The 24,578-nt window shown below is 44.9% G+C and overlaps 1 protein-coding gene across 1 annotated transcript in view; it reads left to right on the top strand.

The window, feature by feature from the left end:
* Nucleotides 5,268-24,578, top strand: part of ABCC4 (ATP binding cassette subfamily C member 4) — a 188,448-nt gene continuing 169,137 nt past the window's right edge. Inside the window, 1 exon segment of the mRNA XM_018056447.1 lies at nucleotides 5,268-7,139. Coding sequence (XP_017911936.1) covers nucleotides 7,066-7,139 — 74 coding nt within the window. The 5' untranslated portion in view covers nucleotides 5,268-7,065.

Consider the following 24,578-nt stretch of genomic DNA (forward strand, 5'->3'; position numbering starts at 1 on the left):
AGCTTGTTGTGATTCCCCACAGTTAAAAGCTTTAGTGCAGTCAATGAAGCAGAAATAGATGTTTTTCTGGAACTCTCTTGCTTTTTCTATGACCAAATGGATGTTGGTGTCTGATTCCTTTGCCTTTTCTAAATCCATCTCCCAGTAATTTCTCCAATGCATTTAGCTCCCTATAATTTGCATTTCTGAAAAAAAACCCTAATCTCCTTTTCCTTTGTCTTGTAACTTCTCCATGAATCTGTTTCTTTGTTAAGATGCTATACTTATCCTAAGTTCTAAGGACCCATTTGAGTTAACACTGCATTTCTCTCACATGCATGCATGCTGCACCTGTCAATAAAACTGTCTTTCTCTTGTTTATCTGTCTTCTATGAGTTGAACTTCCAGTGCCCCAGTATTTTGGAAGGGTAGAAGAAAAAGCAACTTTCTCCTCCTCTAATTGGTAAAATGTAAATAACATTGAAATTTACCTTACTAGTTTTTAAGTGTGCTGTTCTGTGGCATTGAATACATTCACATTGCTGTACAACTGTCATCAACATCCATCTCTAGAACTTTCTCATCTTCCCAGACTGAAACCCTGTACTGATTAAAACAGCTCCCCACCCATCCCAAACCCCCATCCTCTGGCAAATACCATTCTACTTCCTGTTTCAAATACTGAAATGGGTTGCTATTCCCTTTTCCAGGGGATCTTCCCTACCCAGAGATCGAACCCAGGTCTCCCACATTGCAGGCAGATTCTTTACCATCTGAACCACCAGGGAAGCCCATTCATATACATGAAATTATTGCCAAAGACAAATTCATGTGCCCAACACACAGTGAGGCTAAACAAATGCAAACCAGAGTTTAGAGCAGAGAAAGGTTTACTGCAGGGCCAAGAAACAAGAAGATGGCTTGTGCTGAAAAAACACAAAGTCCCTGTTGCATTTCAGAGAGAAGTTTTTGTAGGCAAACTTTGAGGTGAGGGCTGCAGGTGGTATGACTTTCTTCTGATTGGTTGGTGGTGAGGTAACAGGAAGGTGCTCCAGGGATCCTGGGTTCAGCCAGAAGCAGCCATCCTCCGCTTGGATGGGGGCCCTAGTTCCCCTAGAAGAACTCAAAGATATTGTTTTGTATATTCCTTGAGGAGGAACTGGGCTTCTGCTTTAATCTCTGCCTTATAGTTTTTTGATTGGTCCTCCTGTGTTTTTGCATCCCCTTACTCCCTGAATAGTAACTGTTGCCACCTGCTCTTTGGTATTGAGGAAGGCCTAGGTGGCTGAAGTCTTTTTCCTGCAAATAAGAAATGAGGGATAGGGAAAGGGCCACAGCATCCTGCTCCATTTCAGAGTAGTTGTTATTTGGTGACTTTCAATACATCTGCCTCCCCACTCCAAAAAAAAAAAAAAAAACTTCAGGCCACCAAATGGTGGTTTTTTCCCCACGCTAACCAATTCTCCAGAAACCAACATGTTACTCTCTCCATACATCTCACCCTCTCCTCCCTCTTCCCATGTCCACAAGTCTATAGTTACTTCTTCTTCTATTTTCTGTTCCTCCTTAGAGCAAAATTTCTCTCAGGAGCTGTGTACAACCATTGTCTCCACACTTTCAACACCATTCTCTGCTCCACACATCTTATAGGGTTTCTACCAGTGGTCATGTATGGATGTGAAAGTTGGACTGTGAAGAAGGCTGAGTGCTGAATAATTGATGGTTTGAACTGTGGTGTTGGAGAAGACTCTTGAGAGTCCTTGGACTGCAAGGATATCCAGCCTATAGGAGATCAGTCCTGGGTGTTCATTGGAAGGACTGATGCTGAAGCTGAAACTCCAATACTTTGGGCACCTGACTCGAAGAGCTGACTTATTTGAAAAGATCCTGATGCTGGGAGGGATTGGGGGCAGGAGGAGAAGGGGACGACAGAGGATGAGATGGCTGGGTGGCATCACTGACTCGATGGACATGAGTTTGGGTAAACTCTGGGAATTGGTGATGGATAGGGAGTTCTGGCGTGCTGCGGTTCATGGGGTCGCAAAGAGTCGGACACGACCGAGCAATTGAACTGACTGAACTGACCACTCTCTTTAAAATACTGCTTTTGCTAAATCAACAAATACCTCATCTTTGCCAGATGTAATTGTTACTCTTCTGTCTTCAAATTACTAACCTCTCAGAAGCCTCTCTCAAGCCGAAATAAAGATTGCAGGGAGACAGATCAACAACCTCAGATACGCAGATAATACACTCAAATGGCAGAAACTGAAGAGGAACTAAAGAGCCTCTTGATGAGGGTGAAAGAGGAAAGTGAAAAAGCTGGCTTGAAACTCAATATTAAAAAAATTAAGATCTTGGTAACCAGTTCCATCACTTTATGGAAAATAGAAGGGGAAAAGTGGAAGCAGTGACAGATTTTATTTTCTTGGGCTCCAAAGTCACTGTGGACAGTTACTGCAGTCATGAAATTAAAAGATGCTTGCTCCTTGGAAGACAATCTATGACAAACTTAGACAGTGAATTAAAAAGCAGGTATCGCTTTGCCAACAACATTTTTTTTAATATTGTAACACAGTGAGCTTATTTCCATTATTTACATTGTAATCAACATCTTCATTCAAAGTTTGGACTCTAAGGACGGAAATTGCTCAGTTGTAAGCTCTATGAGAGAGTTGGACTATGAAGAAAGCTAAGCACTGAAGAATTGATGCTTTTCAACTGTGGTGTTGCAGAAGACTCTTGAGAGTCCCTTGGACTGCAAGGAGGTCCAACCAGGCAATCCTAAAGGAAATTCAGTCCTGAACATTCATTGGAAGGAATGATGTTGAAGCTGAAACTTTCACCTGATGCGAAGAACTGACTCACTGGAAAATACCCTGATGCTAGGAAAGATTGAAGGCAGGAGGAGAAGGGGGTGACAGAGGCTGAAATAGTTGGATGGCATCACCAACTTGATGGACATGAGTTTGAGCAAGCTCTGGGAGTTGGTGATGGACAAGGAAGCCTGCCATGCTACAATCCATGGGGCAGCAATTCTTTTTATTTATTTGGCTGTGGTCAGTCTTAGTAGCACAGGCGATAGTTACCTGACCAAGGATCAACCTTGGTCCCCTGCATTGGGAGCTCAGAGTCTCAGCCACTGGACTACCAGGGAAGCACCAGCATACATTTCATTTAGATGCAATTTGCTACTTTTACACCTACAGTTGCCCTGAGAGCTCATATCTAAAAGGAACGAAAGGAAGTCTGTTCAGAAAACAAACAAAAATTGTTAAGTTTATTATGTTTGGGAAGAGTGTTTCTGCTTTTAAATCCCTGAATGTTATATATCTGTGCTGTGCTTAGTCTCTCAGTTGTGTCTGATTCGTTGTGACCCCATGGACTGTAGCTGATCAGGCTCCTCTGTCCATGGGATTCTCCAGGCGAGAATACTGGAGTGGGTTGCCATGTACTCCTCCAGGGGATTTTCCCGACCCAGGGATGGAACCCAGGTCTTCTGCACTGCAGGCAGATTCTTTACCATCTGAGCCTATCTATGACTATCGAAAACAAAGATTAAACATTAACACTATGCAATACCAATTAATTTTATAAATATCTTTCTTATCTCAAGTTGTATTTATTTTGGCTTAATATTTAATAAACCAAATAATTTTTAGTGAAGAAAATACAGAACTGATGATGGTAATTTTAAAGGGATGGAAAGCAGACTATGATGACAACCTTGGTAATGTTATACACTGTATTTTAAAAAGTTGACATGAGAAAAGCTAAGTCTGCCCTTCTAATTTTCTTGATTGGTTTCGGAAAAATATATAATGACATTTTCATCATTATTGAATGATACAAGGTATTTTTATTGTCCCAAAATCCTCTCTGCGCCACTATTCATCCCTCATTCCCATCTCCAACCTCTGGCAACCACTGATCTTTTTATTATCTCCATGGTTTGCTTTTTTTGTCATATAATTAGCATTACACAATATGTAGCCTTTTCAGATGAATTTTCACTAAACAAGTTGCTTCAGTCGTGTCTTATTCTTTGGGCCCTATGGACTGTAGCCCACCAGGTTTCTCTGTTCATGGGATTCTCCAGGCAAGAATACTGTAGTGGGTTGCCTTGCTCTCCTCCAGGGGATCTTCCTGATCCAGAGATTAAACCCACATCTCTTATGTCTCCTGCATTGGCAGGTGGGTTATTTGCCACTTGCACCTCTTTCACTTAGTAGTAAGCATTGTCTCCTCCCTTGCATTCATGGTTTGGTGCATGCATGTCCTTTTTGTGCCAAATAATATTCCATTGTCTGGCTGGGCCAATTTATTTATCCATTCATTTACTGAAGGGCTTCTTGCTTATTCCCAAATTTGGGGAGTTATGAATAAAGCTGCTATAGACATTTCACAGATTCAAAAAAATTCTTTTCATTTAAAATTAAACATATAATGAACCAGCTTACTTCCAATATGCATGCAAACCAGACTGAAGAGGCATCTCCTTTCTTCCACTTCATGCTTTCTCCATGTTTGCGTTAATTGCACTGTTAATGCTAGCATACTATTTTCTCCATTTTCCATTCATTTATTTTAGACAATGCAGGAAAATGAAATAAGACCCCCAAATGGATCAAGAAGTGTCATTACGGCAGAGAGATGGCTGTTTTATGAAAATCAAAAAATTGACTTATAGGCAGAGATGGATGGCTCATACTCAAAAGCTCCAAACTCCCAGATGGTTTTGGGGTCGACATTTCTATAGGCAAAATTTGGGGTGAGGGCTGCAGGGTGAATGACTTTCTTCTGATTGGTTGCTGGTGACCTAACAGAGCAGCACTCCAGGAATCCTGTGCTCAGCCTAAAGTAACCATCTTCCAAGTGGGTGGTGGTGGTGGGGGGGGGCTTAGTTCTAATGGAAGAACTCAAAGATATTGTTATGTTTATTCCTTGAGGAGGAACCAGGATCCTGCTTTAATCACTGCATTCTGGTTTCTTCCTGTTTCTATTAGCAACTATTTGAATTTGCTTTTTGGAACAGGGAGGTTTAGAAGTCTGAAGATTGTATCGGACAAATTAGAAATGCGGGATAAAAAAAGAAAGGCTTTTGTGCTCAGGAGGCCCCTGCAGAGTTTTGGTTGGTTACAAACTTATTCAACCTGAATAACTGAAGCTAAAAGCTGTTTTTTTTTTTTTTTTTTTTTTTTAAAGTATGGGACCCGACTGAAGAGACTTAGCACACGTGCACACATTGTTGATTTACAAAGTTGTGTTAAGTCATTATTAATAACAAACATGACTTTAGTCAAGGTACATGGGAAATTATCAAAGTGATCTGTTATCAGCATCAAGAACTTTGATCTTTGTTTAGGCTGGAAGGGACCAGAAACTGCTGAGTTGGTAAGAAGGCCACACAAATAACTAAATACTTATTGGGAGTCAAAGTTTCTGTTCATTCAGTCCAAGTTACTCATTCAGTGTATTCTAGACACCCATCCACACACACTGTCCATCCACCAGACCAGGCTGAACTATGCATCCAAATCAGAATTCATCATTTATTGATTTTTAAGACCTTGGGCAAGTTCTGTCCTTAAGCCTCATTTGTGAAATGGGATGATAATACGTAATTAGGGCATCCTTATAGCTAGAGTTGGCTTTCCAGGTGACTCAGTGGTAAAGAATGGGCCTGCCGATGCAGGAGACCTGGATCCTGACGATCCCCTGAAGGGAATGGCAACTCACTCCAGTAATCTTGCCTGGGTAAAGCCCATTGACAGAGTAGCCTGGAGGGCTGGCTACAATGTAGGAAGCACAGAGTCAGCCCCACCTTTGCGACTAAACGAAAAAAAAGTCAGGTCAGGTCCTCAGAAATGCGAACCAACTTGATATTTTGTGGCATATGTCACTGTTAATCCACTAGGAACAGAGTACATGATGAAAGAAATCATAAGTGAGTCTCTCTCTCTGCAGATTCCCTTTTTCCAATCTAAGCGTGTGCTTCAGTCCTGTCCGACAGTGTACCACGGTAAGGACTGTAGCCCCCCAGGCTCCTCTGTCCGCGGGGATTCTCCGGGCAAGAATACTGGCGAACTGGGGGCAACTGGGTTGCTATGCCTTCCTCCAGAGGATCTCCCCCACCCCGGGATCGAACCCCCATCCCCCGCCCGGTCTCTTAGGACTCCTGCTTCGCAGGCGGATTCTTTACCAATAGCGCCACCTGGGAATCCCTCACAATCTAAAAGGGCAGCAAAACGCTCGCAGAGGTCCGTCCCTACACAATGCAGCAACACGAGATGCCAACAGCCTGTCCCCAGTGGCAACATTCACTCATCTTCCAAAATCGTTCTGAGTTCTTCTAATCTTGTTATTTTTCTTTGGCTCTTGACGCTCTGCAAACATAATCTGTGCTAAACCGTGCTGTTGTCCGACGCCAAAGGCTTGGCCGCAGGTCGGAGGACTTCCCAGAGGACCGTAGTTTGGTACCAAGACGACAGGGTGCTTGGAGCTCCAACTGTTCACGCCTTCTGCCAGCTTTTCCAGGATATTTGCAAAACCGCAGTCGAAGGGGCGTTTCCGAGCAGCGGGGGGCGGGCATTACGGCGCCTCCCCTCTCCACGTTCTGGGGCGGGGGGCGGGTACCCGGCTGGGTGCAATAACTAAGGCCGCGTTCGCAGCCAGGTGCGAGCACGTGGACGCCTAGGCGCTGAGCCCCGCGTGCCGGGCGGTGCGTTTACCCTCCTCCCTTCGCCTCGCACCTTCGCCCGCCTCCGGGCAACCTCAGCCCAGGCCAACTTTAGGCCCTGCCGGCGCCCCCGCTCGCGGCCTGTGGCTCTGGGCTCCCGGCGATCCGGCCGCGGAGCTTTGCCGGCGTCCTCCCGGCGGGCCCGGGAGGCGGCGCGGCCTTGGGAGGCGGGGACCCGGCCGGCCGCAGGCGCTCGGTTTCCGGAAGCCAGTGGTTCTCTGGCTCCCGCTGCGCGGACTGGCGCGGCGGCCTGAAGTCCAGCATCCCGGCCAACACCTCCCGGAGCAGCAGGCGGCACCGACGCCTCAGCGGCCGGATCTCAAACCGCGCTCGCCCCGGCCGGCAAGATGCAACCGGTGTACCCGGAGGTGAAGCCCAACCCGCTGCGGAACGCGAACCTCTGCTCGCGCGTGTTCTTCTGGTGAGCGCCCCGCCTGGGCTGTGATAACCCCGCCACCGTGGGGCGGGTACTGATGCCGCCTTCGCCTTTCGTGGGCAGAGGCGCTTTCCGCTCTCCCTCAGGCCGCCCGGCTTCTTGCCGCTGGTGGGGCCGCCCCGCGCCGGCCGCGTGGTCCCCGCCGGCTAGCCGGCTTGTGGGGGTGTGGGGAGCTGGCCGAGGAGGGGGACGTGGTCGCGGGGTCGCCGGCTATCCCAGTATATTTGCTCGCCGCTCTGGCAGCCTCCGGTTCCTGGAGCAGAGGGAGCAGCTGGAGCCGGAGGCGGAGAACCGAGGCTGCCCAGGGAGAGTCACCGCCCAGCCGGAGAATGGACCGGACCCTCCCCCCACCACCCCGCTGCCCCCCTCCACCCTACCCTTAGCCGGCTTCTCCAATACTGCTCTGGGAATTTGCTCTTCCGAGCTTGAGTTGCACTTTTTTTTCGTTTTTCACCCCCGCTAAGCAAGCAGCTTATGAGCAGCTTCCTTTATGTAATTAGTGCCCTAGACCAATTGTCCTCTTCCAATAATGTCTCCATCTTTAACCATATTCCCTATGGGACGTCTGCCGGCCAGTTGCACCCGGCTAGACTTTGTGACCGTGTCTCTCTCCATCCTTCTGTGTGTGTGTGTCTGGTACCTAATTAAGGCAAATTTGTAATGGGTAAAGAAACAATTTATATGTAATGAATGGGGACACTATTCTTGAACATGTTTTGCATTTGCCTGGGACACACAGCGACGACTGGAGTATGTCTTTTGACTAACCGCTTTCACTGTTGTGAATATTTATTTATCCTTCCACCTTTGAAGGCCACACTGGGGTTGGGGTACCTGAAGCCTGTGGGGTCTTGTCCAGATCTCTAGCCTTCAGAGAAGCGATCTGTTGTTCCTATAACGTCAGGCAGGGCAAGGAACTCTCCAAGACATTTTTTTTGGATTTTAAAAATGTAGCATGGAAATGGAAAGTGAGGATCTCATTGATTTTGGTAGACACCCATTTCCAGTTTTCCTGTGGGAGCAGATGGAGCTATTATCTTTTACAGCTGAAGGTACTGAAGCATAGAGGTTGAGGAAGTTGCCTACATCACATGGTAAGTGGTGGAGTGGGATCCTGAACTAGGCAGTCTGACTTCTGAGTCTGTGATTCCTGTGTGTGTAACTGTAGTTCTGTTAACTGTTCTGTTTAACCTGTAACTGTTGTAACCTGTGTGTAACTGTTTCTGTTGGTATGCTTGCTGCTGCTACTGCTAAGTCGCTTCACACGTGTCTGACTCTGTGCGACCCCATAGACGGGGGCCCATTGTCTCTGGGATTCTCCAGGTAAGAACACTGGAGTGGGTTGCCATTTCCTTCTCCAATGCATGAAAGTGAAAAGCGAAAGTGAAGTCGCTCAGTCGTGCTGGACTCTTAGCGACCCCATGGACCGCAGCCTACCAGTTGGTGTGCCTACTTGTTCCTAAATGCACAAAGAAGGCGATTCCAAACACACCTTTGTTCTTGTAGACAATTCAGGTTCTTGCTGTGGGAGATGATGCATGTGAAACATCTATAATCAAGCTTTAGGGCGGCTTTTCTCAAAGTACAGCTCTCAGACCTGCAGCATCCTCCTCACCTGGGAGCCTGTTGTTCAGTCACTCAGTTGTGTCCGACTCTTTGCGACCCCATGGTGTGGAAGCACACCAGGCTTCCCTGTCCATATTCATCTCCCGCAGTTTGCTCACACTCATGTCCATTGAGTTCGTGATGCCATCCAACCATCTCATCCTCTGTCGTCCCTGTCTCCTCCTGCTTTCAATCTTTCCCAACATCAGGGTCTTTTCTGATGAGTCAGCTCTTCACATCAGGTGGCCAGAGTATTGGAGCTTCAGCTTCACCATCAGTCCTTCCAGTGGATATTCAGGATTGATTTCCTTTAGGATGGCCTGGATTGATCTTCTTGCAGTCCAGGGGACTCTCAAGAATCTTCTTCAACACCACAGTTCACAGTTCAAAAACATCAGTTCTTTGGTGCTCAAACTTCTTTATGGTCCAACTGTCATATCCATACATGACTACTGGAAAACCATAGCTTTGACTATATATGTGGACTTGGGAGCCTGTTAGAAATGCAGTTTTCCTGCACTTATTCTAGATCAGTTCTGTAAAATTAGAAGCTGTTGGGATGAGGTTTAAAGAAGTGTTCCAGGTGATTCTGGTGGAAGGTTGATGCTGGCAACTTGCTTAAAAAATTTTTTTTTTCTAGCAACTGCTTTAAGCCACTCTTCCCACTGGCATTGTTACTTAAGTATAATCTTTTAAAAAGGGGTCCAGACTTCCCTGGCAGACCAGTGGTTAAGATTCTGCTCTTGTAGTGCAGGGGGGTGGCGGGTTCCATCCATGGTGGGGAATGACGATCCCGAGGAGAGGGTGTTCAGAGTTTGCAGACTTAGTTGTTGACCATAATAGCTGTCTTGTATTCAAAGCCTGAAGTACCTTAGTGATTTCCTTCTGTACCCAACTTCACTACCAAGGGAATGATGAACTGAGCCCAGCCAGGAAGTTTTGCCCAGAGAGAAGGCTCACCTTGTAGAGAAAAACCGAGTTTTCATGTTCTCCTTGGGTATATACTTTAAATTTCATCTGCGGTTTAGTGTTTCACAACAGTTTGCAGGTAGGGTATAAGGATATACCCTTTACCAATATGGGTGTTGGTAATTGTTGTGGATTTTATAGAAAAATATACATTTTTTTTCTATTTGTGTAAGAAATGTAAAACTATAAGGCAAGAAAAGAATAAGGATTTGTTTTTATTAGCCAAGTACACTTACTGATATTTTGATTGTTTCTTAGTCTTTCCCCTAGAAATTTTTATGCACACCTGCTTACCCATATTCATTTTTTGTATAAAACAAAATAGTTTTGAATCTTGAAACCTTCTTAATTTTCTTTGGTTAACATTTAATACAAATCTTCAAAACATGGTATTTAATTGCAATTTATGCAGTCTTTCAATTTTGTTTAACACAGTTTATTGCTGATTATGATGTGATGAATATCCATGATTTTATATTGTGGTGCATCTTTCCTTTTTCTATATTCTCAGACATAAAATGACCAGTGAAAGGCCAAATTGTTTTCCATGAGGTCGGACCAATTTGCCCTCTTCACAGCTGTTTGTGAGCTTATTTAAGTGTCAACTTTGAATACCTAAATTAATTCTTCTAGGTCTAAGGTTAATATCAAACAGTCTTTGGTTTTTGGTCCTGCCATGAGGCATCCGGGATCTTAGTTCCCTGGCTGGGGATGGAACCTGTGCTCCTTGGCAGTGGAAGAGTAGAGTCTTAACCAATGGACCTCCGGGAAGTCCAATAATATCAAACATTTTTAATTTCAATTTGTTTGATTTGTAAAAATAGAACCTCTTTTTGGTGCCTATTGACCCTTTATTTATTTATCGAATTGTGTATTAATAGATTTTTTTCATATGAGGCATTTATATTTTTGAAATAACTTGTAATAGCACTTACAATTTTACAGATTTTCATTTCTCTGAATTTAGAGGTTTTAAAAGTTATTAAGTATATCAAGCCTTTTGGTTTCTTGCTTTTGTAATATGTCTTTGTAAAATCTCAGCATCATTTAAATCTCTGTAGGCATTTTATTTTAATCTTGTTTCATTTCTAACAATTTAGCCAATTAGAATTTCATTTTTTCCTGAAACAGCCCATTTTCCTGTCATGGTTTATTGAATAATTCTTGCTCATCCCTGTTACTGAAAATAAGGAGCACAGTTAATGAACTGTGTCCAGCTTGGGGACTGGATTCTCCAGTCTGCTGAGACTCCCTGGCAGTGTCCCTGCTGTCCTGCACTTCAGCCCCCTGGGGTGTGCTCTGCATTTCTCAACCACTTTCATCCCAGAGGCCAGCAGGTTGAGGGTTAGTACATGATCTATCCACAGAGATGAGGGTTGAGTAGGATCTTGGACCACATTCACTTGTTCCATCAGTCAGTCAGTTCAGTCGCTCAGTTGTGTCTGTTTCTTTGTGACCCCATGGACTGCAGCACACCAGGCTTCCCTGTCCATCATGTCCCGCAGTTTGCTCAAACTCATGTTCATCGAGTCTGTGATGCCATCCAACCATCTCATCCTCTGTTGTCCCCTTCTCCTGGCCTCAATCTTTCCCAGCATCAGGGTCTTTTCTAATGAGTCAGTTCTTTGGATCAGGTGGCCAGAGTATTGGAGTTTCAGCTTCAGCATCAGTCTTTTCAATGAATATTCAGGACTGATTTCCTTTAGGATGGACTTGTTGGACCTCCTTGCAGTCCAAGGGACTCTCACAAGTCTTCTCCAACACCACAGTTCAAAAGCATAAATTCTTTGGTGCTCAGCTTTCTTTATGGTCCAACTCTCACATCCAAACATGACTACTGAAAAAGCTATAGCTTTGACTGTATGGACCTTTGTCAGCAAAGTAATGTCTCTGCTTTTTAATATGCTGTGTAGGTTTGTCATAGCTCTTCTAAGGAGTAAGCATCTTTTAATGTCATGGCTGCAGTCACTATCTGCAGTGATTTTTTGAGCCCAAGAAAGTAAAGTCTGTCACTGTTTCCATTGTTTCCCCTTCTATTTGCCATGAAGTGATGGGACCAGGTGCCATGACCTTCATTTTTTTGAATGTAGAGTTTTATGCCAGCTTTTTCAGTCTCCTCTTTCACTTCATCAAGAGGCTCTTGAGTTCCTCTTCGTTTTCTGCCATAAGGGTGGTATCATCTGCATATCTCAGGTTATTGATAGTTCTCCTGGCAATCTTGATTCCAGCTTGTGCTTCATCCAGCTTAGCATTTTGCCTGATGTACTCTGCACAGAAGTTAAATAAGCAGGGTGAAAACATACAGCCTTGTCATAATCCTTTCCCAATTTGGAACCAGTCTGTTATTCCATGTCTGGTTCTTACTGTTGCTTCTTGACCTGCATACAGATTTCTCAGTAGGCAGGTAAGGTGGTCTGGTATTCCCATCTCTTGAAGAACTTTCCACAGTGTTTTGTGATCCACACAATCAAAGGCTTTGGTGTAGTCAATAAACAGAAGTAGATGTTCTTCTGGAATTCTCTTGGTTTTTTTTGATGATTCAGCGGATGTTGGCAACTTTATCTCTGGTGCCTCTGTTTTCTAAATCCAGCTTGAACACCTGGAAGTTTTCGGTTTGTGTACTGTTCAAGCCTAGCTTGGAGAATTTTGAGCATTACTTTGCTAGCGGGAGAGATAAGTACAGTCGTGCAGTAGTTTGAACAGTCTTTGGCATTGCCTTTCTTTGGAATTGGAATGAAAACTGACCTTTTCCAGTCCTGTGGTCACTGCTGAGTTTTCCAAATTTGTTGGCACATAGAGTGCAGCACTTTCACAACATCATCTTTTAGGATTTGAAATAGCTTAGCTGGAATTCCATCACATCCACTAGTGTTGTTCATAATGATGCATCGTAAGGCCCACTTGACTTCACAGTCACGGATGTCTGGCTTTAGGTGAATGATCGCACCATCATGGTTATCTGGGTCATTAAGATGTTTTTTTTTTGTGTAGTTCTCCTGTGTATTCTTGCCACCTCTTTTTAATATCTTCTACTTCTGTAAGGTCCATACTGTTTCTGTCCTTTATTGTGCCCATCTTTGCAGGAAATGTTCTCTTAGTATCTCTAATTTTCTTGAAGAGATCTCTAGTCTTTCCCAGTCTATTGTTTTTCTTCTGTTTTTCTTCTGCATTGATCACTTAGGAAGGTTTTCTTATTTCCATGATATTCTGTGGAACTCTGCATTCAGATGGACATACATCTTTCCTTTTCTTCTTTGCCTTTCATTCTCTTCTTTTCCCAGCTATTTGTAAGGCATCCTCAGACAACCATTTTGCCTTAAATCGTAATTCCTCTGACACTGACCACATTTCAGTTAGTGAACTGTCCCCTTGCAAAGGGAGTGTGGTTGTGGAAACTGCCATTGATGTCAAGACAGACTCTAGAAACTCTTGTCAGATTCTGATGATATGAGGGGGATGTGAACTGGCTGAGTGCTGAGACGGTTTAGGGAGGTTGGTTCTGTTAGGTCCTCAGTAACTATCGATGGTGAATACATCAAAATGTTTAATTTCAAACTAGGATTCTTGGCACCATTTTCAGAATGCCACTTGTATGAATCTTGTTGTTCTTCATTAACAGTCAGAAATCCACATGTTGTTGATGGAATCTGGGCGAGCTCTCTGGGGTGCTTTCTCTGGCTTTGTTCTGTTCCCCCTTTTTAGATACATATCTAATTTTTAAAATTAATTAATTTTGCTAAGTTGGATATTAGTTGGGGCATATGGAGTCTTAGTTTGGGTAGGTGGGATCTAATTTCCTGACCAGGGCTTGAACCTGGGTCCCGTGCATTGGGAGTATGGAGTCTTAGTCACTGAACCCCAGGGAAGTCCTCTTAGGCATTTAGTTTGATTGCTTTTGGTGATTTTATATGATAACTCCAGCTCCAAGGAAGATGCAGAAGGATCACCCTAAAGGTGTATTAAAGTTTACTACTATGTCTTTGGGCTTCCCTCATAGCTCAGTCGGTAAAGAATCTGCCTGCAGTGCAGGACAGGCAGGTTCGATTCCTGGGTTGGAGAGATCCCCTGGAGAAGGAAATGGCAACCCATTCCAGTATTCATGCCTGGAGAATCCCATGGACAGAGGAGCCTGGCAGGCTACAGTCCATGGGGTCCCAAGAGTCAGACAAGACTTAGCGACTAAACTACTACTACTACTGTACTAAGTCCTTACCATGAAATAAACAGTGTAACAGATTTAACTCCTGTAGTTCTTGATATTGGGGTTTTTATACTCCACATCTGGTCAGCCTGAGAGATGTCGACTAGTATCCATTCAGATGTGTCAAGTGAATAATTTGCTTTTCTGAGTCATCCACAGGTCCCCCAATGTGTTGACTCCCTTCCTTTTGTTGACCTGAAACAGACTGTCAAGATATTTCTCCCGCAAAGATGGGTTTATGTGGGAACAGCAGAGAACTGCAGTTCAGTGTCTGCAGCCATGGGAAGCCTCAGGCAAGTCTACAGAGAAGGAGGAAGCAGAACTCTTACAGAGGGACAGGAGACTTGGGAAAGTTATTGTAGTGAACAGAATCCATGGCTTTTCATTAGCTGAATCCTTGCCAGGAAAGGAAGATTGTTACTTCTTGCCACTGGGCTCTGATATTGTTGCAGGCAGGAGAGCTCCCCCTCCTGGTCTCCCAACTATGTAATTGAGGTTTCTCTGTGTGTTAATTTTTTACACCTGCATGTCTTTCTCCCAGACTGTCTCCTCTGTGATGTGTGGAACATTTTCATCCTAAATCTTGCCTGTAACGTTTCGATGTAGCCAGAGAACACTGTCCTTCTTACTATGAGGCTGTTACTGTGGGTTTGAGTAAGATAAACCTCTTTGAGTGTTTTCGGTAATGAGTTTGATCCCTGGGTCAGGAAGATCCCCTGGAGAAGAGAATGGCTATCCACTCTAGTAGTCTTGCCTGGAGAATTCCATGGACAGAGGAACCTGGCAGGCTACAGTCCATGGGGTTACCAAGAGTTGGACCCAACTGAGCAACTAACATTATCTGTTTAACTTGCCAGCGCTGTTCTTACTAGCGAGTATACAGCAGTTTCTCAGCCCTCAATATGATGACTCACCCTGATGGCCCGAAAATTTGAATGCCTGGCCCCTCCCACTTTATTTATTTTTTAAATCGATATAAGATCTTTTTGTTGGAGTTTTCAATGTCAAACTCTCAAAAATTAATAGAATGAATAGACAGAAAAATAGAAGGATATAGGAGACCCAAAAGCACTATGAACCAGTTGAACATGGTTAAGATTTATATAATTTTCACACAGCAGCAGGATGCAAATTCTGCTCATGTTCCCATAGATGATAAATCTCTGCAGTGTCGAGGAGACACTGATACATATCCAGGGTCACGAAACAAGGTGCAGAACTTTCATGGTCTAAAGGTATTGAAATCATACAGTCTGTTCCCTTATTACTGTGGAATTATGTTACAAATCAATATCAAAAGATACTTGAAAATAACTTACATATTTTTAAGATCTGCACCCTGTTTTCAAGTTCCTCTCAAAGCATGAGAGCAGCTGGCTTGTTCACTCTTGTTGGGACTCAACAAGGTATTGGGGAAGAAGGGGACTTCCTGTGTGCGGAGATAAATATACTTGGTCCCTGACTCCTTGGATAGTAAACCCTTGTTGCACCTGGTTTTGTCTTCCTTTTACCAAAGCAGGACATTGAAGAGCTCAGAGTTAAGTCAAGGTGACAAGTTCCAGAGTATTGGCTATGACCTCTGTTGCTGTGTGTATTTCCTTACCCAGGGCACACAGAATGCCTGGATTGACTGAGCTTATAATGGTGATTGAGAGGAAATCTCTCATTTGTCAACAGAAAGCTCGTGAACATAAAGTTGCTCACTCAATAAGCTGCTTTTATTTTTCAGACCCCTGTTGGTGTGTTTTGTTGGTGAGGATGTGACAGATTATGTGATAAAACCATCTGGCTACTACTTCTACTGAAGGGATTTCTCAGCTCGGCAGTGTACCTTCTTCCCTTTCTGTAAAGAGAGAAAGTTGTCTGTCCTGTTTTTTTTTTTTTTTCCTGTTCAGAGAGGAGGTTTAACAATTCCATTCCAATTACAGTATTTCCCATCAGTTTTAAAAAACTATTTACAGGAAGCATTATTACACTACTTCTACTTTTAAATGCATTAAACACTTCTAAATATCTAGAAAGACTAGATATTTCATATACAAACTTACTTATCCTCTATGTACATGGTACTGTTAAAATTGCACACACGAATAATGGTTATAATTTGTGGTATCTTCTAAATACGGCCATTTCGGCCTGAACCATTTCCTACTCTCACTTCCTTCTCTCTACCACCAATTGTCCTGTTTTTAAACAGAAATCAGTTCATTTGCTCAGTCATGTCCGACTCTTTGTGACCCCACGGACTGCAACACGCCAGGCTTCCCTGTCCATTACCACCTCCCAGAGCTTGCTCAAAAACCCTGGGAGCTTGCTTAAATAGAAGGGAGATGGCTTAAAACTTAAGCCTGGGCCTGTAGGGGTTGGCATATTGGTGCCACAGATTACACAGGTGGCATTTATATGAGTTCTGAGCGTTCCTTGAGCAACACAGTTTGTTCACTTGTAAAACATGCACAGGTAAGTGCCTGCTGCATATCAAGCCCTCAATAAATGGGGACAGTGAGGATTATTGCAAAACCCTCCTTCCCTCCCTCTCTTTCAGTGGATTTGGTCTTCTCTACTAGGAGCCACTCAGAAAGTAAGTTGAAGTGTTTTGAAGGGAAATTCCGCAGGTCCGCCTTCTCATCAGCCCCGTTCCTCAGGAGGGATTCCTTTCCTGTAAAGGGGGGAGACCTTCTTAGAAACCCTTCCAGGAAGGATGAAGTGCAGCCGGGAGGAATCCTGCAGAGCTGCCAGCTCACAGACACAAAAGGGGAATCAGTTGCCTTTGATTTCTGGAACTCGCCTCCTTAGTGAGGGCAGAGCAAAGTGAGGAAGTAGTACCTAGTGCTGAACGTGTGTGGAAAGGGTGGGCCGGGGGTTGGGTGAGGCTCCTGTGGGTGAGACGGAACTCCACCTGCAAAGCACGGGTGAACCCGAGGCCGGCCTCGCCGTTCTGTGACTCCCAGTCATCTCCGGCTGATTCTTCTGGAAAGTCTTACTCTGAGAAGTTGGTGGCAGGCGAACGGGGTGGGTGGGGTGTCCACACACTGGTTGAATCCAGCTGGCCCAGAGCCACCAGACAGCCGCTCTGCGGTTTAAAGCCGCAACGTGGTTTCTCCTGCTCACGTGTTTAGGCTGAATTCTGGCAAGAATATCAAGGCAGGCAGAGGTGGACGCGAGCGCCGCTGCAGCCCCCTGTATGTGGAAGAACCCACCAGCGCAAGCGCGGTGGAGCGTGTGGGCCTGAGGGAGGGAGGCCCTCCAGGCTGGTGGCGGCTTCCAGGCAGGAAGTGGTCATCCTCCACACTTCCTGCCTCCTTCGTGCTCACTTCCTCCTGCCTCTTTCTGCCTCCTTCCCCTGCCTTCTGTGTTCTCTGTTTTATTTTGTAGCTTATTTTTAAACTTTTAAATTTATTTTTAAATGTTTTTATCTTTTGGCTGCGCTGTGAGGAATGTGGAGTTTTTATTTCCCCGGCCAGGGATTGAACACCTGCCCCCTGCACTGAAAGTGTGGCATTTCAACCCCTGGGACCTCCAGGGAAAGTCCCTCTGTTTTGTTTTTTATCTCTGCCGTCCCTCCCTCCTCAGAAAGTCAGCCCCACTTGGTGGTTTCCACAGAAGTCCACGTGCAGTGAGGTTTGGTGATCTTTGAAGAAGTGGGTTGAGGATTGTCAGGAGGGCCTGGCCTGCCTCCCCTCTATTTCCTCTCTCAGCCCCCCTCCCGCTGAAGTAAGAGGCAGGGTCTCCCCTCATTGTGCACACAGCCACGCTGAGCACTCCTGGACCCGCTGAGATTTTCGAGAATACCTTGCTACCTTAAGCAGATTCTATACTAGCAGGTGGAACGCTACCACAACCATGATTAACGTTTGTATCGATAAAAGACTGGCCAAGCCCAGCCACTTTCTTGGCCTCCAGCTGAAGAAACTGAGGTGCAGAGAGGTTAAAAAGATACCATGTCCAAGGCAACACAAATCTGTAAATGGGGAGGAGGCTGTTAATTTCAGCTTCAGATGTTGAAAGTCAAGTGCCAGAGACCCTTGGAAGGCAGAAGAGGATGAGTTACATACAGCTCCAAGAGTGGTGTGAGCCAAGAAGAGAACAGGTGGTGCTTGTAAAAAAAAGCTATATTGTATCTTCATTTATGCAGAAATTCTCTTAAGAAGTCTATCTCCGAAAGCATATTGCACTGCAAATAATGACTTTATTCCTAACAGTCTGGTGTTAATGTTCAGTCTTAAATTTCTGACGTGTCCCCTGGTTCCTAATGGATCTTAGCATTTGACTTGATTGTAGAGCAAAGCAAAGGGTTTGGTGTTTCTTATATCCTGGTCTTTTGACAGGCCAGGATCCTAGTATTCTTGCGCTTGCATCTTTTTATTTTATTTATTTTAAAATTTTTGTTTACTTTATTTCTTTTTTTTTGGCTGGGCCATACAGCTTATAGCATCTTTGTTCCCTGACCAGAGATCAAACCCCGGCTCTCAGCGGTGAGAGTATGGAGTTGTAACCACTGCGTCGCTAGGAAATCCCTGCATCTTTTTATTTTGGAATGAAATGTTATGGTATGGCAGCCTCCCTTCCGCTCCTCTCCCCCACAAAAGGGGGCGGGAAAATACCTTGATTTGATATGAAATCAGATTAATAGTAAAATTTTTGATTGCCTGAGTTTGTAGAGCTATTTTCAATCTCTGTTTTCTAAAAGTTGCTCCTTTTGGCCTGTTCTAGGTGCCTCAACTCCTGGTTTGCCCAGGACAGTCCTGATTCACACCCCTTAATCATCCTGTAATTATTAACAGCACCCTGTTTTACTCCTAGCAGTATCTAGGTTGGATGATAAATAATATGGTCGCTCTAACAGAGCTAAGTTCATATTCCATAAAATATGTTCCTCCCTCTCCAGTGGGTTCAGTTCCTGGGTTGGGAAGATCCCCTGGAGAAGGGAATGGTACCCAGTCCAGTATTCTTGCCTGGAGATCCCATGGGCAGAGGAGCCTGGCAGGCTACAGTCCATGGGGTCGCAAAATGCCGGACATGACTGAGCAACTAACACACATGACTGAGCAACTAACACACACACACACACACACACACACTCCTGCGGAGTATGGGCAGAAACTGTGGACAGAGTTCAGCTAAACGACATATCTGAGTAATGACAAGTGAAATCCTGTTACTGTAACCACTTGAGCAGGTATCCTTCTAAGATAATCCCTGACCTGTGATTTGTACATGAGTGATGGCTGTGAAAGCTGCAAGGAGAGTGTGTGCTCCTGGAGGTGGCACGCGGGCATCTGGGTTGCTTGGTCCCTCCTAGCCGTGGGTCCCGGGGGAATGCACAGTCACTGCGGCTGGAGGCACAGTGGTCTCCTGAAGGTGTATGCGAGTCCAGCCAGTGAAGGTGCTTATCTCCGGCTGAGCCAGCTGAACAGAAAGCCAAGATGAGGGCACTTTGAGCAGCCAGGCACCAGGGAAGCCTTGGGTCAGGTGGAGAGGCTGGCAGTTCCCCAGATGACCTGCACCTTCACTGTCTTAGGTAGCTAAGATGATAGACTGGTTACAGTGCTTTTGCAGTGGGCTGGAGGAAGAATAGGCCAAGGGTTCCGAGGGGCGTGGGGGCTCCCTTGGGCTCGGCCAAGGCTGAGGAACCCTCTGCCCTGTTGGAAGGACCCCATGTCTGAGGTGAGGCTCAGTAAGTGACTTTGAACTCTGTGCTGACTGTCCTGGCTGGCAACCAGCTGTGTGATCTCAATCTTGGTCCAGATCCAGTCTGAGCCAGTTTCTTTATTCGCCCAATTGAACATGTTAGCATTAGCCCGAGGGTGGATGGAAAAGAGATATTAGATGTCAGCCACCTTTGCTGCTTTCCTCAGGGACCTCAAGCCCAGCTACTATCTCTCCCAGGTTCCCAGGTTCTCTCCCTTCTACAGGACATTCTTTTACGCTCTCTATTGCTCAAGAGGCAAACACTTAGCATCTCAGGATTTTTCTTGAAGTGCTTTAGGCCTTTGGGCTTCTGCCCTGCTGTTCCTTTGGCTTGGAACATGACGAACCACTTGTTCTTTGGGTCCTGGTCCTCGCCTGGCCTCCTTGGTGAGCTGTGTTCTTCACTCTGTCTAAAGTGGCCACCCCCACCCTCGGTCGTGTCTCCCTGTTTTATTTTCTGTTTGGTTATTATCATTGTTCTTGATGCTAAAGCTGAAACTCCAGTACTTTGGCCACCTCATGCGAAGACTTGACTCATTGGAAAAGACTCTGATGCTGGGAGGGATTGGGGGCAGGAGGAGAAGGGGACGACAGAGGATGAGATGGCTGGATGGCATCACTGACTTGACGGACGTGAATCTGAGTGAACTCCGGGAGTTGGTGATGGAGAGGGAGGCCTGGCGCGCTGAGATTCATGGGGTCGCAAAGAGTTGGACACGACTGAGCGACTGAACTGAACTGACCTGTCTTTATAATTTGATTATCATCCCTCTTCTCAAATGTGAACTCTATTAAAAAAAAAAAAGACCCTATCTAAGGTCTAGAACCTAGGAAAAATGTCTTACTTAATGGGTGGTGAAGATTAATTTGAATTAATGTTATAATTCTGGTTTCCCTATAGTCCTATGGTTGAGATTCCTAGTGAAAAAAAGCTTGTGGATTGCATCCTTGTTTATTAATAAAGGGGTCATGCATATCCTATGGCTTGAGGGCTACTTCCCAGGGGATTGAGGGAGAAAGATCTCATCTGGATATGCCTCTCTTGACGATGGCATTCAGCTCACTGGCTGGTTTAGAGCTGGGAGACAGGACGGCCTGGAACCAAGGTGACACTTCAGTCGACTCTTTGTGACCCCATGGACTGCAGCACACTAGGCCTCCCCGTCCATTACCAGCTCCCGGAGTTTACTCAAACTCATGTCCATTGAGTCACAGGCCATCCATAAAGAATCTCCTGCAGAGCATTCTCCCTGCTGACAAAACCTGTTTCTGTTTTCGGTTGCTTTTTTCCCACCTCTGCAAGCTTTTGTGCTAATAGGAAACATTTTTTTAAAAGCAAATGGGAGAATGTACCAAAATTATTAAGGAAGCTGTTTTAGCCTGTCCTCAGATTCTCTAGGGAGTTTTCTCTCTCTCTACTTAACTTCCAATCAAATAAGCCCTTTAATAATAGATCACATACAGAGAGGCTTTTCAAAAGATGTTTTTGTTCTTTCTGAATATGCAGTTACCTACTCATGCTGAGGGTTGTTATGTTCATAATTGACCTATAATGCTTCAAAGAATGAACTGGTTTAGCTGGAATTTTCCTAAAGTCTGTCCTGTTGACTTTGTATTGCCCAGACAGAAAGTATATGATTTATAATTAGCCTTCCCCCTTTAACTCTGAGTAATAGGCAGAAAGACTATTAGATTTTTAAATTGGTGTTAAATTTTGGACCGCTGTTCTCAATATTGTGTAAAGAATTCCACATTGTCAGTCTGGAGTCTCTGCTGAGAGAGACGAATTGCCTAGAAGACAGACAGACAGGATAGTCTTAAAGACTGACCTGGTGAGGAAGAGTGGTTTTATAGTTAAAGCCAGTGTAGGCGCTGGGGGTTTTTCCATCACACCCTCTGCCTCAGGGCTGTTGAGCCTTGTCTGTTTTGTTTATGGAGCTTAAGCAATCTTTCAGTTATTAGCTAGTGGTTAATTACCAGAAATATGAACTCAAATCACTGTTAGTTTTTTTTAACCGTTTGCATTTTCTCCTAATGATGTAGGTTGGTGACAAAGAAATTCAATGAAAAGGTAGGCTCAACTACTTTACTAGTTATTCTGTTTACTTGGAGGAAAATCAAATTTGTGTTATCAGCTGCGCTTCTTTTCAAACCTCATACCATTTGCCACAAAATATTTTGGATTGTAGGGCATTGTCGGCCAGGGGCTGAAGTCTCTGTCAGTGTTCTGCCTTAAATATTAAAAATCAGTTGCAAAAAATATAAATAAATAAAAATTAGTTGCCATACTGTATGGTTCAGTGGTAAAGGATCTGCCTGCCAATGTAAGAGATGCAAGTTCGATCCCTGGGTCGGGAAGATCCCCTGGAGGAGGAAATGGCAAACCACTCTAGTATTCTTGCCTAGGAAATCCCATGAACAGAGGAGCCTGGTGGACTAGTCCACGGGGTCTCAGAGTCAGCCATGACTGAGTGAATTAGCAGGTCAGGTCATCTTACAGAAGCATCTGATGCTCATGCCTGAGGAGAAAGATGCTTGGGAAGAAACATGAGGAGCTGAAGTAGGTTGTTAAGAAAACCCTGGAGCCAGTTGGAAGAGGCATTGGAGAGAACAAGAGGGTCCATGGTGCTGCACCAGAGTCCTCTACCCTCCCAGTGGAACGCAAGGAAATGCATCAGATGCTGCCTCAGTGAACCGGGTGCCTTTTTTGTCAACTTACTGCGTTTTCAGTGACTCTGGGGAATTGAAGGCACAACTTGAGTCTGATAGGTGGACCTGAAGAGTCATGACCCCAGGGGAAGGGACCAGGAACAAAAAAAGTAGTAACAGAGGGTGTTATTCAGGACTTCACGGCTGAGCCAAGTTGACAGCTACAGAGAGTCTGCGCAAGACAGAATTGCACCCTGAAATTCACTTCTGTGTTGAAGGGGGCCCTTGTTTGTCCCTTCTGAATGAATCATCAGAGAATGAGAATGTCTAAAAATCTGAACTATGCTGTAAGGAGACTTTGGGAGATAAAAGTTTGGAAGTTTGGGGGAAGCTCCAAATAAGCGTTCTGAATAAATTGTATTTGAAATAGAGAAAAGGAATTGGAATTGATGCATCTTCTTGTTTTTTTTTTTCTTTTTTTTTTTTTGATGGCAGAGTGTCTGTTTTTCTTCTCCTTTTGGGTGACATAAGATCAGTGGAGTCACATATGAGGCATAGGTTTGTTTTTGTGTTAAGTATTTTGTGCAAGAATTTAGTTCTGCCCAGAATAGACTTTGCAATATGTATTAGGGGATTTGGGGAAATGAAAACAGTAAAGACAGCTTGTGGCCTCGTGGGGCTTGGACCCTTCACTGAAAGTAGAGAGGATTCATTTAGATTTTTTATTTAGCTGAAATTTGTGGCAGTTCCAATAGCAGAAGGTTTTTCCTAAGTACACGAACAGTGTGAGATGTTGTCTCAGGTCCCTGATATTAAGCAGTCTGCACCTCTTTGAGGTCATCCAATAATTTAGATTTCTCATGCATCCCAATTCGGGCTTCCCAGGTAGCTGAGTGAGTAGTAAAGCATCTCTGCCTGCAAATGCAGGAGACACAGGTTTGATTCCTGGGTCGGGAAGATCCCCTGGAGGAGGACATGGAAACCGACTCCAGTATTCTTGCCTGGAGAATCCCATGGACAGAGGAGTCTGGTGGGCTACACTCAGTCCATGGGGTCGCAAAGAGTTGGACCTGACTAAGTGACTGAGCGTGCGTGTACCTACACACCCATGAACGCCAACTCAGATGGCTTTTTTTTAGACTTCGTGAGCAGAGGCTTGCAATGAGAGTTCTTGGGGAAAGCTGAGGGAAAGCATTGGAGCTTCCTGAATATTACCCAGGCTTTGGTTTAATGGTGATTTTAGGTTGAGGGAATCCTGTTCCCTTCTTCTGGTTTCATGCAAAGCCATGTCATGTCCTGTGCCCTGTTTCTCTTAGGCCTAATGTGTGTTGCAAAGGAACATGTTGCAAAGGAACATGAAGTTAAGTAAGCTTCACCTTAAACCTCAAAGAAGTTCCATTGCAAACTGGAGCTATCGTGGGAGTTATTGCTAAGTTCTCATCTGCCTCTTGCAAAATTTTGGACAAACAAGGTGATATTTATATTCAGGTCTTATAAACCCCGGACTGCTAGGATGTCTAGGGCTGAGGTGATGCAAATATTTGCCCAGGTTTTATACAGACAGACAGTCTGTTAACGATAGCTGTGGTCTCAGAGAGTAAACAACTTCCACATGGACTTCTGTGCGAGACTGGCATGGCTGGTGGGGCCCGTGTGTGCCCCTTTTGTCCTCTCCTGCTTGGTCAGCTGTCGGTGTTCTGTACTCTGGAGATCTCACTGTTGACAGCCCTGTCTTCTAACTCAGGGTGGCAGATATTGTTTTTAGTAGAACCCAGCCAACTGCTATCACGTTGCACATTCTAAAGCAATCTGTCTGCAGCTGTCTCTGAATTCACTTGCTAGCTGCACTTTGAGACCAGAATTAATTATAGGGCTGAGTTAAATTCTGTCATGGGTCAGGAGAGAAAGGCCAGCTGGCTATTTCTGGTTGGGTCTATTTTGGCGTGTCTTTTACTGCTCATCATTGGACTGCCATCTCTGAGGCATCAGAAAGGAGAACCTCTCCGGTGGGTGGCTCCGCAGACCAGCAGTATTGCCGTCACCTGGAGCTTGGGCAAAATGTATTCTCAGGTCCTGCCACAGGCTTAGTGAATCAGAATCTGTATTTGACCAAGATTTCCAGGTGATTCAAATCCATGGGACTAGGCCAGGCTCCTCTTGTCTTCTGCTTCATTGAAGCAGGTTCTGAGGGTGGAAGAGGAGAGCGTGGAGAAGGTGTGCTCATGGTTTTAAGGTCTGTGTCCTGTGTGTGAGTCACACACAGTCCTTTTATCTCCCCCATCACATGGTCTCACCTAGCTGCAGGGGGC

Source organism: Capra hircus, chromosome 12, assembly GCF_001704415.2.
Source record: "Capra hircus breed San Clemente chromosome 12, ASM170441v1, whole genome shotgun sequence".
In the NCBI taxonomy this organism is placed as follows: Eukaryota; Metazoa; Chordata; class Mammalia; order Artiodactyla; family Bovidae; genus Capra; species Capra hircus.